Source organism: Phycodurus eques, chromosome 18 (assembly GCF_024500275.1).
Source record: "Phycodurus eques isolate BA_2022a chromosome 18, UOR_Pequ_1.1, whole genome shotgun sequence".
Lineage (NCBI taxonomy): Eukaryota > Metazoa > Chordata > Actinopteri > Syngnathiformes > Syngnathidae > Phycodurus > Phycodurus eques.
This window is the reverse complement of record NC_084542.1, coordinates 17,520,421-17,534,803: the sequence shown is the minus strand read 5'-3', so window position 1 is coordinate 17,534,803 and position 14,383 is coordinate 17,520,421. Positions and strand designations below refer to the sequence as shown.

The 14,383-nt window shown below is 44.0% G+C and overlaps 2 protein-coding genes across 4 annotated transcripts in view; both read left to right on the top strand.

The window, feature by feature from the left end:
* Positions 1–6,820, top strand: part of fig4a (FIG4 phosphoinositide 5-phosphatase a) — a 37,712-nt gene extending 30,892 nt beyond the window's left edge. Inside the window, exons 25-28 of one of the 3 annotated variants that reach the window (XR_009770266.1) lie at positions 58–277; positions 3,786–3,906; positions 4,389–5,830; positions 6,571–6,820. Coding sequence is in view for 1 of the 3 variants with exons in the window: in XM_061703752.1 (XP_061559736.1) it covers positions 58–258 (201 nt within the window). In the remaining 2 variants the exon portion in view is untranslated. Of the gene's footprint in view, positions 1–57; positions 1,641–3,785; positions 3,907–4,388; positions 5,831–6,570 lie in introns of those variants that run through there. The other 2 variants (XR_009770267.1, XM_061703752.1) reach the window with 2 other exon arrangements.
* A 37-nt stretch (positions 6,821–6,857) lies between these two features.
* On the top strand, positions 6,858–10,470 carry LOC133416708 (G-protein coupled receptor 6). Its single transcript, XM_061703754.1, has 2 exons — positions 6,858–6,943; positions 8,714–10,470. The coding sequence occupies exon 2, from the start codon at positions 8,736–8,738 to the stop codon at positions 9,720–9,722; it is 987 nt and encodes a 328-aa protein (XP_061559738.1). The 5' UTR covers positions 6,858–6,943; positions 8,714–8,735; the 3' UTR covers positions 9,723–10,470.
* Positions 10,471–14,383: the final 3,913 nt, after the last annotated feature.

Genomic DNA, 14,383 nt, shown 5'->3' with positions numbered 1-14,383 from the left:
CGTCGGTTCCTCCTGCGCTCACTTTTGACTCTCACGCTTTGCCGCTCCTCCTTTCAGGTGTCGGGACAACGGCCGACGAACGTGCGTCCAAGGAGGGAAAGGCGCACGCCGACCGAGCACCTCTCGCGCCCTCCGAGCCTCGTGTGCCCGGCGGCGGAGAGGAAGGAAGGGGCTGGCGGCGGCGGCGGCCTGATCCTCGCCATTCCCAAGCAAAGCAAAACAAAAGGAAGGAAAAGACAAGAGTGGCAATCCGGATAGAGCACGGTGGCGCCTTGAGGTACGGGTTTTTCGGATGCGAGCGCCGTCGTCAGTCGGATGACTTTTGGCTTTGAGATACAAGCAGTGTGACCGTAACTAACTTGACAACAAGCAGCAACAATTCTTCAAAGCTCCCAGTTGAAGTTTATGTGTGTTTTGTCTTTAAGTTTGTATTTGTGTGTTGTCTTTTCTGTATTTGTTCTCTGTAGGTACGTTTTTCTTTTGTGTGCTTGTCTGTTTTTGTATGTGCCTTTTTATGTATTGTGCGTTTGTATGTGTTTTGTCTTTTTGTGTTTTGTTAGTGTGTGTGTTTGCATTTATGTTTTTGTGAACGTGTTTTTTGTGTGTGTATTGCTTGCGTGTATTTTTGTTTGTAGATGTTATGTCTTTTTGTATGTTTTGTTTGAGTGTGTGTGTTCATGTGTTTGCATATGTGTCTGTGTGGATGTTTGTTTGTGTGTGTCTTTTATGGATTTTGTTTTTGTTTTTTTGCGTGTTTTAGTCTTTGTATGTGGTATGTCATTTTGTCTATTTTGTTTGTGTGTGTTCATTTGTTTGCATTTGTGTATATATGTCTGTTTTTGTGTGTGCATGCCTTTTTGCATATTTCATGAGTGTGTGCGTGCGCATTTGTCAGCGTGTTAATCCAGGTCCTCCTTTGTTTTATTAATGAGCGAGCCTTCATAATGTAGCTTTCTGTCTTATAAAAAAGATTTATAAAATATTAGGTCCACCCAATCCATGACAATTAATGTATTAATGTGTTTGTAATTTGCAGAAAACGGAGAGGTGTTTCTAATATTTTGACTCTGACTACACGAGCCAAATATTGTGGACAGCTGTCAGTATGACGCAGCAGAAGCACAATAACGAGAATATCGGTGAATGAATTCTCATAATGAGTGTCATTTTCTTTTTGAATGCAAATTCGTTGCGATGGACATGATTGTGTTGTAGCTAATAATAGCTTTTATTAGAGTTGCACCCATTCTGCCGCCGCCAGCACACCTGTGGAAGGCAGCGAGGGGCGGATGTGGCTCTGCACGTAAAAGCTCCAACATGGTCCGGTGACCTGGGAGTCGGACGTGCGCGTCAGGTATTTTGAGTGCGAGCTAATCGCCCGGCTGCCCCCAGCTGTCGGGCGGACGTGAGGGGGAGGGGCACTGACGCAGGTCTTTCCTACACTTTCACCTGTGCCAATGTCGGCGCCCGCTACATTAGGCGCACCGGATCCAACGCGATGTCAGTTTAATGCTGAGTTGTACTCACAAGCACGCCGGTCCATCTGTAGAGGGAATTTTCAATCATATATAATTGTATATGATTCTTTTCATGTTTGGCCCATTATAAATGATCAGGATTTTTCACTTATTTAAATTCTGTCTGTAGTTTATTTGGTTTAATCCACTTTTTTTTTTTTTTTTTTTTTTTTTTTTTTAGGAAGAAGCACTGTTTTTTTTGAGTGTTGGGAGATTTTGTCATGTTAAATTTTGTGCAGCAAATTTTCGTTCTTAGTTTGGATGATGTTTTCCTTTTTATTTTATATAAATACAATTGTTCATTATTTTCCTTTATACATTTTTATATTTTTTAATATAATTTTCTTTAGGTTCACAAAATGATCAGAATTTGTAGGGTTTTACTGAATAGTACAATTGTTTTATGGCATGTTGATATTATTTTGTGTAATAATGCCTTTGTAGTACTTTTGTAATTACAACTGGATTATTATTTTAGGTTTGGCACATTATAAATGTACATACATTTCTTTCATGTTATTTTTGGATTAGTTAATATTGTGTATTGTATTCTTGCATACATTTTTTCCATTTTATTTGGTATAGTTTTTTTTAGGTTAAGCATGTTATATTTTAAGGGCTCAGAATTTAGGGGATTTCACATCATATTTTTGTATTTCTTATTGCATGATATGTTAATATTTTTTAGGAACAACTTATTTTTAAATGTGTTTTTTCCTCCTTTTTTAGGCCGAATCAGGATTTAGATGAGGGGCTTTAGAACTGCATAAAATGTCCACGGCAAATATTAGTTGTTATTTTTTGACCTTCGAATTTTGAAATATATTTTGAAGAATTGGATTAATATATTTTTGCTATATTTTTGTCTATTTTTTAGGTTACGTCCTTGAAACAATCAGGATTTTATTTGAGGGGTGGGTTAAAAAAATATGTTTTATTTTACAATATTTGTATTTTATTTTAAAATATTCTAAGTTGTTTTATTTTAAATGATGTTTATCATATGTTCTGTTCATTTTAGCTATTTTATTTCTTTTGGCAAGAATTGGGATTTAGTTATTTTTTTTCCCCCAGAGCGGAGGTGGGGGAACTGTTTATAATCATCATTTAGCTACATAAGAGCGCTCCGTTTGAAACCGTACACTCATGCCCCACTGCAAACGCACAATAAGGCCAAGATGAGAGAGACTGTCAAAAGGTCAATGCGAAACGCGCTTGTCAAATTGTGCCACTTTAGCGTCGTTGTTGTTGTTAAGTCTCCTACGGCGCACGTGTCAGGAGGCAATCATCCCCTTTTGAACCTCCTGCAATCAGCCGCGTCACGTCACTTCTGCTTTTAACGCGCACCGCCGTCACCCATTTCATGCCGCACGTGTTCGCCGCCTCTTGTCTTGTTATAAGACGTTGATAACATGCGATTACATGAGTTTCCCCCTTGTTTAGTCTACGTTTAGGATGTACTTGGCGAGGCCTCAGTCTTCTTCAAGTGCTTGTGTCAGAAAAGTGGAGTCATTGGGACTTTTAAGCATTATTAAAGGCTTAAATAAGCATGTACAATGAGTGAACCGGGATAGTTTTTCGGGATAAGATTGAAAAACGGGGGAGCAAAACATGTCGACAGACAATATAACAATACACTGGACCCCCGCATATTTAAAGGTTTTCCCCTTTTTTCAAGTGTCTTTGTTTTTTCTTTTTGAGGGGAACCAACCTCGAAAACGTTTAGTGGCGGTTTATCCCCGCATATACAATAATTTGGGGGGTTTAAAAGAATATATATATATATAAATATATATATAATAAAAAACAATTTCTCATTGCAATAATAATGGGTGTCAATTATCTGAGGATTTTCACTCTTCGCAATCCAGCCCATTCTCTATTCTCTGCGAATTGTGGGGGTCTGCTGAACTCGCAGGCATATATTCTTTATCTTCTGCAAAGAACTACCAATATTTCTGTGGCGACTTAGCTTGGTTGTGCTGTCTCCATGCATTGTATTTCCATACGTTTCTATTAATACTGCCCCCAGGTGGCCGAGGCGTACACGCCCGAAGGAGAAGCACAATGTCCACTGTATTGAAGCCAAAAACGTGTAATTCCTGACATGCTATTTAATTGTCATTGCTGTATGTTTTTATAAAGTACAATATTACGTAGTGCTATTTTTATGAACAAAAAAACATTCTCCCACATTTTAATAACTTAATAATTCATTTACATTTCTTCAGATGATAATAATAAAAATTACATATCTTTTTCTGCGAGGTGCGTCGGAAAATTTCCAGGAACTCTCGGCCAGCAACTGTCGGACGCTCAGAGTGCTGTGATCAGACGCGAGTTGTCCTGCCGCAACGCTCTCTCCTCGTCTTCTCACGCACTGAACAAGGTGAACGCCGCAGATCTTTGTAAATGTGATTTGTGTGTGTGTCGTTGTTGTTGTTGTGTGTGTCAGTGGAGGCTCTGGTTGTCCTTGAACTCCTCACGGCAGGTTTATTGATCGCACGTGCCTAACAATGACTGGATGCTTTTCCCCGCATAGTTTCGCCAGCCTAGAGATGTAACGATCTATTTGGCGTCCGCCTTTGTGTCTCTCCAGTAAGCCACTCGTGGTTGTGAGGATGAAAACCACGCATTACCCCCCCCCCCCCCCCCCCCCATCCCTCCTCTTCCTCCGAGACGAGGTTGGAACAGGTGGCCAAACAGCCGTTGCTTAGAAACCGAAAACTGTTTAGCTCGCTGTATTATATGTTGTGTTCAAGCTCCTCCTTCAGCGATTCTTTCTTTCCTTTTCAACCGAATACACTACAAAGACAAGGTATTTGATGTTCAAACTGATAAATTGCAAATATCCTCTCATTTGGAATTCAGTGCCTGCGACGTGTTCCAAAAAAAGCTGGGACAGGGGCAACAAAAGACTGGGAAAGTTGAGGAATGCTGAGAAAACACCTCTTTGGAACATTCCAAGTGTGAACAGGTTCATTGGAAACAGGTGCGCGTCATGATTGGCTATGAAAGGGAGCAGCCCCGAAAGGCTCAGTTCTTCACAACCAAGGATGGGGCCATCTTCACTGCTTTGTCAACAACTGCATGAGCAAATAATCCAACAGTTTAACGTTTCTCAACGTACAATTGCGAGGAATTGAGAGATTTCATCATCTGTAGTCCTTCATACGATCAAAAGATTCAGAGAACCTAGAGAAAAGGCCGAAAAGCAACATTAAATGCCTGTGACCTTCGACAGTTGGTCGCTACGTCTACGAATGCAAGTTAAAACTCCACCGTGCAAAGCGAATGCCACATACGGTGTCAACAATGGACAGAAACACAACCGGCCGGCTTCGCTGGACCCCGAGCTCATCTGAGGACTGACGCAAAGTGGAAATGTGTGCTGTGGTCTGACAATTCCACATTTCAAATTGGTTTTGGAAATCATGGATATCGTGCCCTCCGGGTCAAAGAGGAAAAGGACTACCCGTGTTGTTATCGGTGCAAAGTTCAAAAGCCAGCATCTGTGATGGTCGGGGGGGGGGTGTTAGTGCCCATGGCGTGGGTAATTTTCATATCTGTGTGCACCATTAATGCTGAAAGATACATACAGGTTTTGGAGCAACAAATGCTGCCATCCAAGCAACGTCTTTTTCAGGCACGTCCTTGCTTATTTCAGCAAGACAACGCCAAGCCATATTCTGCACGTGGTTTGTTAGTAAAAGAGTGCGAGTACTAGACTGACCTGCCAGCAGTCCAGACCCGTTTCCGATTGAAAATGTGTGCTGGCCCAAAATACGACAACGGCGACCACGGACTCTTGAGCAAGAATGGGAACGAATTCAACCTGCAAAGCTTCACCAACGTGCGTCCTCAGTTCCTAAAGACTTTCTGAGTGTTGTTAAAAGCAAAGGTGACGTAACACAGTGCTAAACGTCTCAGAAATTGGCAGCATATCACAATGGAAATAGGATTCAACTGTTTAAGAAGTGAATGGCTGTTCGATAGCGCCTACCTGAGGGCAGGAGCCGGAAGAGGTCGTGACCAGGATGTCCAAGAGAGTTTTTGCTTCGTTTTTTGCAGTCCTCAAGCGTGAGTCGGGCAGGGTAGGGATAATCTTTTCGGCAGTCCTGACCGGGATTTTGTCCCAGACTGTGATGCGTGAGCACAGATCCGATTGGATGACCGCTGTGTAGCTCTGCCTCAGCAGCTCCCGTGGCAGCTGCAGGAAGTACGACATCCTGTGCTGGGCCGCCTTCACGATGCACTTGATGTTGGCCTCCGACTTCACGCCCCGAGAGATCGTCCTTCCCAGGAACTCGAAGGTAAGCTGGGACACACTCGCAAGTCAAGGCAGCACTGTATGCCAAGTAATTCCACTTTATGCAGCCAGTTGATTTCTTCGCATTGTCTTTTACGATGTTTTATACAGTATAGTTCTGTATTGCTTATCTGCTGTGAAAAACGACTTCTATTACTGCAGATGACTGAGTGACACTAGTTGTTAAAATCGTCTTTGGTTGTGTCTTCACAACTGCGCTACGCTGCCCCCAGTGGCCATGATGCACAAACTGTTGGATAGTTGACATTCTATTTAAATATGCCATGACTGCAGTACCTTGCCATATCCAGCTAGATTTATTGTGGATTAAGTGCGCTGCAGATTTTCTTTCTATATATCGCACATCATTTGCAGGGTTTTGAGTGCATGATGTCATTTCCTTTGTGGGAAAATTCAACGCTTGCTTGCCTAAAACTTAAAACGAAAGACAAATTCATTAAAGCACATATTACGAGGAATAAAATGTACATAGTGTACAGTACTACTGTGCATTACTGTTTGTTTAAGAGTTTAAGAGTATGTTTCTAAGTTTCTGTTAATAGGTGTTTCTTTAAGAGTCTGAGGAGGTTCATACAGCTTTAACATATGCGTGAATCATTCCCCAAAAAGACTGTGGATTTCACCGATTGCTGCAGTGATCCGGAAACGAGCCCCGTGATAAAGCACAGATTACTGTCTGTGTTTGATGAAGTAAATATTCTAGAGTGTTTGTTTTGTTTTCAGGGGAGGCTGGAAAGGATGAATGACGTTTCCATTCATTTCAATGCGGGGAGATGATTTAGTGTCCGGCGTGCGTATCCCTGGGTGACTAATCATCAAATCCTCTCAGAGCGTGGAACAAACCCCGCCCCCCCAGCCTCTGCCTCCACCCCCTCCTCCTCCTCATCATCTTCCTCCTCCTCCTCCTGCCGTGACGTCACGGCCGTTTAAAGCCGTTCCTTCAGCGCGTCCGCTGGCCGCTCGTCGCTCACCTGCTGCCCTCCGCCAATGCGTCTTCACACCACGTCTGCCTCGGGTGTGCGTTCCACACGTGGCCAGCGCGGCCAACGTCCTCCGGGGGCTGCGTGCAAGCGGGCGTCGGCGCTCGGCGACCAAGGTAAACCGCGCTTTTCGTGAAGTACAAACAGTGAGTGATCTTTGTGAAATGGATAGTCGATTGGCTGCTTGTTATTTGGTGGAGAAACAATAGGAACTATTTATGTCATGGGAATATTAGCCACGCATGAAGTTCGAGCGGGATGAAGTGTGATGCGATTCAGCACCGCGGACAGCTCCTATAAATGAGCACACAGGCAGCAACTTGAAATGGGAAAATGGCACCTTAAAAAAAACAAAAACAAAGAATGTGTTCATTGTTTCAGCATTGATTTTTGTGCTTGAAATATTGAATTAGTTACTACATATAAAACTGTATTTGCTGAATTGTGCTGTGAAAGAGACAAGTGCGTCCAAATGGTTGATGATGTGCATGCTGAGAGACAAGCATCTGTATTTATGTGTCATAAATAGGTCTTTGAATGCTGAGAGACAAGTGCATCAGTTGGCTTTGTGTGCATGCTAACAGACAAGCTTTTAAGGCTGCGATAATGCATGAAAAATGCTGTTTAAATGCCGTGAGACAAGAATCCACATTCGTGATATCTCAGAAATGTCTGAGTGCATAAAAATGATGTGCATGCTAAAAAAAAAAAGTCATGATAGTGCATGAAACATTGTTTAAATGCTGCGAGACAAACATCCATATTCATGATATGTGTGCATGCTAATGCTATTGTATGTCAACAATGTGTTGGCTGAATGCTGAGAGACAACTGCCTCAAAATTAGTATGTAAATGTATTTATACAGGTATTTAATTAAACTAATGCTATTGGATGCAAACACATGTCGGACAATGCTGAGAGACAAGTGCATCAAAATGATGTGCATGCCAACCAACAAGCAATCAAACGAATGCTATTATACTTTGTTCACCGAGAAAACTGCTGAGAGACAATAATCAATATTAATTATTTGTGTCAAAAAATACGCATCAAAATGATTGATTATGTGCATGCTGAGAGACAAGTGCATCGAAATTATGACTGTAAACTGTCAAATCTGAGAGAAAGTCATTCAAAGTGATGACAAGCTACGAAAGGTTAGTTAAGCTCATTATGTTACGAGGGGAAAAAATGTAGCGTTAAGAGATTATAGTCACACTTATGAAATTAAAGCAGTAATGTTTCAAAAAGTTGCAATTTTCCAAAATATTCAAGGCTTGGCTTGTTGGCAGGAAAGCTGAAAAAAATCAGGTCTGAGGTGGAAGGAGGGAGGTAAGGAAGGAAAGCAGAAAAGTAGTTTTAGCAAAAAAACAAAACAAAAAAAAAGCAAGTGAAATAAGAAGCGGGAAGGAAGGCAGAAATGAAGATGGGAGCGAAGGGAAAAGGTCAGAAAGAAAACATGGGGAAAGAAGGTCAAGAAGGAAGGATGCGAAATAAAAAGCAGGTAGGAGGGAAGGAAGGTAGGATGGAAGCAGGAGGTCAGGAAGGAAAGCAGAAAAGTACTTTTAAGCAAAAGAAGATGCAAAATAAAAAGCAGGTGGGGGGCGGGAGAAGGTCACTGAAGAAAATATATATATATTTTTTTTAAGCACTGAGGTAAAGAAAGTAGGAAAGTAGCAGTGCAGTGGAAAGTTGCTGTCCGGCACCCGTGGATTGACCTTTGGGTCTTTTTTGGTGTTTTTTTTTCTTCGTTTTTTTCTTTTTTGGTGCGGAACCAACGCTGAAAACGCTTATTTTGCGGTTTATCCCTGCTTTAGTCACGAATTTGAAGCCACGGGAGGAAGTAGGGCTTTGTCCTGATCCCCGTGCGATTTTCCTCCGCAGGAGAGCGAAGTGAAGCTCGGCCATGAACGAGTCAGCGAACGAGTCTGCGTGGGGCGAGGCGCCGGCGTGGGCGGAGGCGGATCGCAACGGCTCCCTGCGGCCGGCGTGGCCCGGCGCCCCCCCGCCCTCGGCCGTCAACCCGTGGGACGTCATGCTGTGCGTGTCGGGCACGGCCATCGCCTGCGAGAACGCCATCGTGGTGGCCATCATCTTCTACACGCCGGCGCTCAGGACTCCCATGTTCGTGCTGGTCGGCAGCCTGGCCACGGCCGACCTGCTGGCCGGCGCGGGGCTGGTCCTCAACTTCGTCTTTCAGTACGCGCTCTCCTCGCAGACGGCCAGCCTGGTGACGGTGGGCTTCCTGGTGGCGTCCTTCACGGCGTCCGTCATCAGCCTGCTGGCCATCACGGTGGACCGCTACTTCTCGCTGTACAACGCGCTGACGTACTTCTCGGAGAAGACGCTGCGCTGGGTGCACGCCATGCTGCTGGCCACCTGGGGCGTGTCCCTGCTGCTGGGCCTGCTGCCCGTGCTGGGCTGGAACTGCCTGGACCGGCCGGCGTCGTGCAGCATCGTGTGGCCGCTGACGCGCGCCAACCTGACTCTGCTGGCCGCCGCCTTCTTGGTCATCTTCGCGCTCATGCTGACGCTCTACTTCAAGATCTGCAAGATCGTGTGCCGCCACGCCCACCAGATCGCCCTGCAGCAGCACTTCTTCGCCACCTCGCACTACGTGGCCACCAAGAAGGGCGTGTCCACCCTGGCCATCGTCCTGGGGACCTTCGGCGCCAGCTGGCTGCCCTTTGCCATCTACTGCCTGGTGGGCCAGCGGGAGTACCCGCCGGTGTACACGTACGCCACGCTGCTGCCCGCCACCTACAACTCCATGATCAACCCCATCATCTACGCCTACAGGAACGCCGAGATCCAGCGCTCCATCTACATGCTCCTGTGCGGCTGCTTTCGGGCCGACGCCGCCTACCGCTCCAGGTCGCCCAGCGAAGTGTGAACCGCTCCTACTCCTGCGGCGGCGGCGCAGAACAAAACACGGCCACTTTACGCCGGGGCCTTCCCTTCGTACGGAGATTTTTAACATTTTGGGACAAAAAGCCGTCGCGCTTACGAGACGAAGGTCGCAATGTGTGCTTGTTGCGAAACGAAGTTTTCAAATCATCATTTTAGAAAGAATGACTGTGTGAATTTTGAATTAGTTTAGTAAAAAAAAAGTTGACTTTATTCTTGTAATTTTGTCTTTTTTCACACAAAACACACGGCTTCTTCATAATATTACAACTTTGTTCTCATAATATTGCAACTTTATTCTTATTGTATCTTTTTGAAAGCCAGACTTGTATTTATTTATTTATTTATTTGTTTGTCTGTTTGTGTCATTTATTTATTTCAGAGTTGATAGTCTTTTTTTTGGAAGGTCCCCTCAGTGTAAAGTGGCAGCCGTTGGATATCAGCACTTTAACTCAAGTTTAACAAGTTTGAGAAACGCTTTGAACAAGAAAAGACTGAGAAAAATCAAAGACTTAACGTGTGAATGTATTTTCATGGGGGGAAAAAAGGACAGGAAAAAAAGTGCACTTTATTCAATGTCTGTCTGTTTTTGTTTGTTTTGAAATGCCAAAGCAGTATTATAACAACAACCCTTATTGTATTGTGACCAGTGTGCCATTTTTCTATTTTGTAATTTTTGTGTCTTTTTCTGTGCGTTTTCTACCAGTGGGGGGGAAAAAACAAAAAGAATAAAGCGCTCCAAATGCAAAAAGTGTGAGGGGTGACTCGTCCTTGCGTTACTGCCCACCTCGCTTTGAGTCGCCGTCGGAGTGCAGCTGGCGCTGTTTGACGAGGCTAATGGCACTTTGACGGCGCAAAGTGCTCGTCTGCGAAAAATAGCTTCAATTTACACTCGGACACATTTCAAGCATGTTTGCTCTCACAGTGTGTGTGCACGTGTGCGTGTTTGTGTGCACGTGTCCCCTGAGAAAACGTGCTAAATGAAATGATCTCCCTCCCCATATGTTTGGATTCAAAGCAAAAATCTTCTTCTTCTCCTCCTTTGGGCTTGTTGTCCCTTTCGGGGTCGCCACAGCGCGTCCTCCTTTTCCATGTCGGCCTATCTCCTGCATCCTCCTCTCCAAGACCAACTGCCCTCATGTCTTCCCTCCCGACATCCATCGGCCTTCTCTTTGCTCTTCCTCTCGCTCTCTTGCCTGGCAGCTCCATCCTCATCGTCCTTCAACCGATACACTCACTATTTCTCCTCTGGACGTGTCCGAACCACCCAAGTCTGCTCTCTCTAACTTTGTCTCCAAAACATCGAACCTCGGCCGTCCCTCCGATGAGCTCGTTTCTAATTTGATCCGACCCGGTCACTCCGAGAGCGAACCTCGACATCTTCGTTTCCGCCACCTCCAGCTCTGCTTCCTGTCGTCTCTTCAGTGCCACTGTCTCGAATCCGTCCATCATGGCTGTTTTATAAACTTTGCCCTTCATCCTAGCAGAGACTCTTCTGTCACACATCACACCTGACACCTTCCTCCACCCGTTCCGACCTGCTTGGACCCGTTTCTTCACTTCCTGACCACACTCACCGTTGCTCTGGACGCTTGACCCCAAGTATCTCTTCTCCCTGTAGCCTCACTCTTCCCCCACCAATCTGGACATCGGTAGCGAGTCGTGGCCTTATTGCTGGACTGGTGTAGCTACAGTCGTAACGGCCCTTTGTGCAATCGAGATGTCGGTCCATGTGCTCGACGCGTTCTCGTCGCAATTTGGGTGGTTACCATGGAGACACAACGCGATACCAGAGATGCTCGAGTTGTTGGCCAAGCGTTAGCGCAGAGCGGCGTTTGGCCAGCAGATTGTGCGTGGGTGAGTGTGTGTGTGTGTGTGTGTGTGTGTGTGATGTTCGGGTGCGGTCACTTCTGAGGAATAGTGACGTACTGTTTGTCCCCTTCACACCAACTACAGCGGATGTAAAAAAGTCTACACACCCCTGCTCAAAACCAATGTTTTTGTGATATATCTGTGTATGTATATATATATATATATATATATATATACTGTCTATAGATAGATAACTATTTCTCAGCAAACTACTTAATTTTTGTACAATTCACTATTGAACTACTAAATTCCCTGCTAAGTTCCAACATTTCATACAGTTTCCTACCAAACGACAACTTTTTTTGCCTTCTCTATTTTCTATTATATTCTGTCATCTCACAATTTCCCCGTTGACGCCTTAATTTTGTACCATTCCTACCAAACGACAATTTGGTGCAATTTGCCTTTAAAGTATTGACTTTTTGTCCAATTTCCTACTCAGAGCCGAAACTGTTGCAGCAATTCCTTCTAAACTACTGGGGAACTCGACTTCAGCTGGATATGGAAGAAACGGTCGAAGAGATTGCGCAAATCCTCATTTTCAGCCGATCTACTCGGCAGCAAGAACCCGATTGATTTTCACCGACACAATTAAGCGGGTCCATGCGTCTTGAGTTCAAAGGTGGGGGATACTCTCAAATTGCTTTTTCGGATGTATGTCTACACGCAATGAATCATTTTCCGGCTTTCGAGCAGCCAGCGCCCGATTTTCAAGCGATTCTTCCTTCCAGTCCGGCCACGAACCCTGTTTCTTTTCACCTCTTTTCCTCCCAATCGCCAATACCTCCACGAGCGGGTCAGCCTGACCCAAAACGAGCATGAGCGCATGCCGCGGCTGCACCTCGGTTGATCACCAATCGAGGAGGCGCGGTACGACGGCCGATTAAATGTCATTAATACCAGCGTGAGTCACAAAAGTCACTTTGACCTGCTGGCTTTGAAATGTTGATCCCCTCGTTTTACATTAGCATATCGACGCCTGGCGTTCTTAGCGTCCCACTCGCTTCTGAAACATGTCAATCATGTCCTGCGTACACTTTTTGGTTGCGCCGCGTGCCAGCTTGCCGGACGTCAGTCGTGTTGGAACGCTCGAGAGCCGTCTTGGCCTCCAGACCGCATTTTGAACCTCTTGGTTTTGTCTCAGACTGGCTGGACGTTAACATTATGTTACCACTACCAAATGTTAGCATGTTAGCATTGAATCTACTTATCTTCAATACTGCATATTAAATGTATTTTAAATCGAAGTTACAATGGGCCTGTCACTGTGTTTTCTGAACTGAAGTTGCTAGCATTCTGGATGTTAGCATAGCAAATGCTAGCATGTTAGGAATGCTATTCAGCCTCGGTCCAGTCTACCTTTATACAGTTAAAAATAGGAACGTGAAACATGTATATTTATTAAGTATAACAATCTGAGCATATCACCTGGTACTATGTTAACATTTTATTTGCTTATTAAGCCTAACATAACTGTATTTTTATTTTTATTCAAATGGGCCTGTCACAGTGTTTTCTTAAATCAAGTGGTACATGCTAGCATGCCACCGGTTAGCATTTTAGAATTTGATCTACTTATTGAGCCTTCATTATTCCCATAGTAATAATTTGCCCCCAAAATAACGCAGCTAAGAAGCATTAACACAAAACATTCGTTTGCAGGCTACTTAGCAGCAATGCTAGCTAGCACTTCCACATATTAATAATGCACACTAAAGGCTTTGTGCAAGGTTTTTTGTTTTTTTTAAAGATACCAAAATGCTAATGCTTTAATTTGTAAGATGTGCGTTTGTGTCCCTCACAACTGCCGGCGTCTAAATGGATTAATTAAACATAATCATCTTTTAAATCCCACTGAGGTGCTGTTGTGTAATGGTTTTGTTTACAGTGGCCACAAGAGGTTTGTGTGTGTGCGCGTGTGTCTGCGTCTGCGCGCGCGTGTGTGCAAGCAGTGATTCACGAGGCAGACCGAAAACACCAGAATCAAGAATAAATCATTGCGGACGTGCTCGACATTCTCGACCACTTCAGTGGCATAATAACAAACCACTACAATTTTGGGACTATTTCCTACAAAACTACAGTACTCATTGTTTGTAGAATGTCCTACTAACTATTCAGTTTTTGCACAGCTTCCTACAATATGTTTGTATAATGTCCTACTAAAGTACTACATTTATGTCCAATCTTCAGCTATACCATCTTGTATGATTTCCTACTAAACTATCAAATGTTTGTACAATGCCCTACTAAATTTCTAAATGTTTGGAAGACTTTACTACTAAAAATATCTTTTTTTTAACAATGTCCTACCAAACGACTAAATCTGTTTACAATTTGAAACTAAATGAAATGTATTTTGTGCACAATTCTCAACTACGCCGTGCCGTATATTTTTGTTTTTGTACGTTTGTACAGCGTACTACAATTTTTTTGTACAATTTGCAACAACAATATCGAGAAAACCGAGAGCGTTTAGATCCTTCGGTGTGCGCGGCAAGACGTGAGATCCCGAAAAGAGTGAAAAAACCCGTTGCGAAGGCTGGTGACACCGCGGCGAGTTTTGAGTCATGAGGGAGCAGAGATCACAGAGCAAACTTGTCTCCATCACGGACAATCGTTCACATCCTCCCCGAGTTCGTCAATCTTTGCAACTAACTGCATTTCCGAACCGTCCTCACTGCATTTTCGAAAAGGAATTTCCAAATAAACAATTGAAAAATTCTAATAATTAATCATTTCCCACTAAAAAGTTTGTACAATTTGCGACTAACC

Bases quoted from the DNA above. Each gene is read 5' to 3' on its own strand.
- LOC133416708 (XM_061703754.1), top strand. From the start codon at position 8,736: ATGAACGAGTCAGCGAACGAGTCTGCGTGGGGCGAGGCGCCGGCGTGG.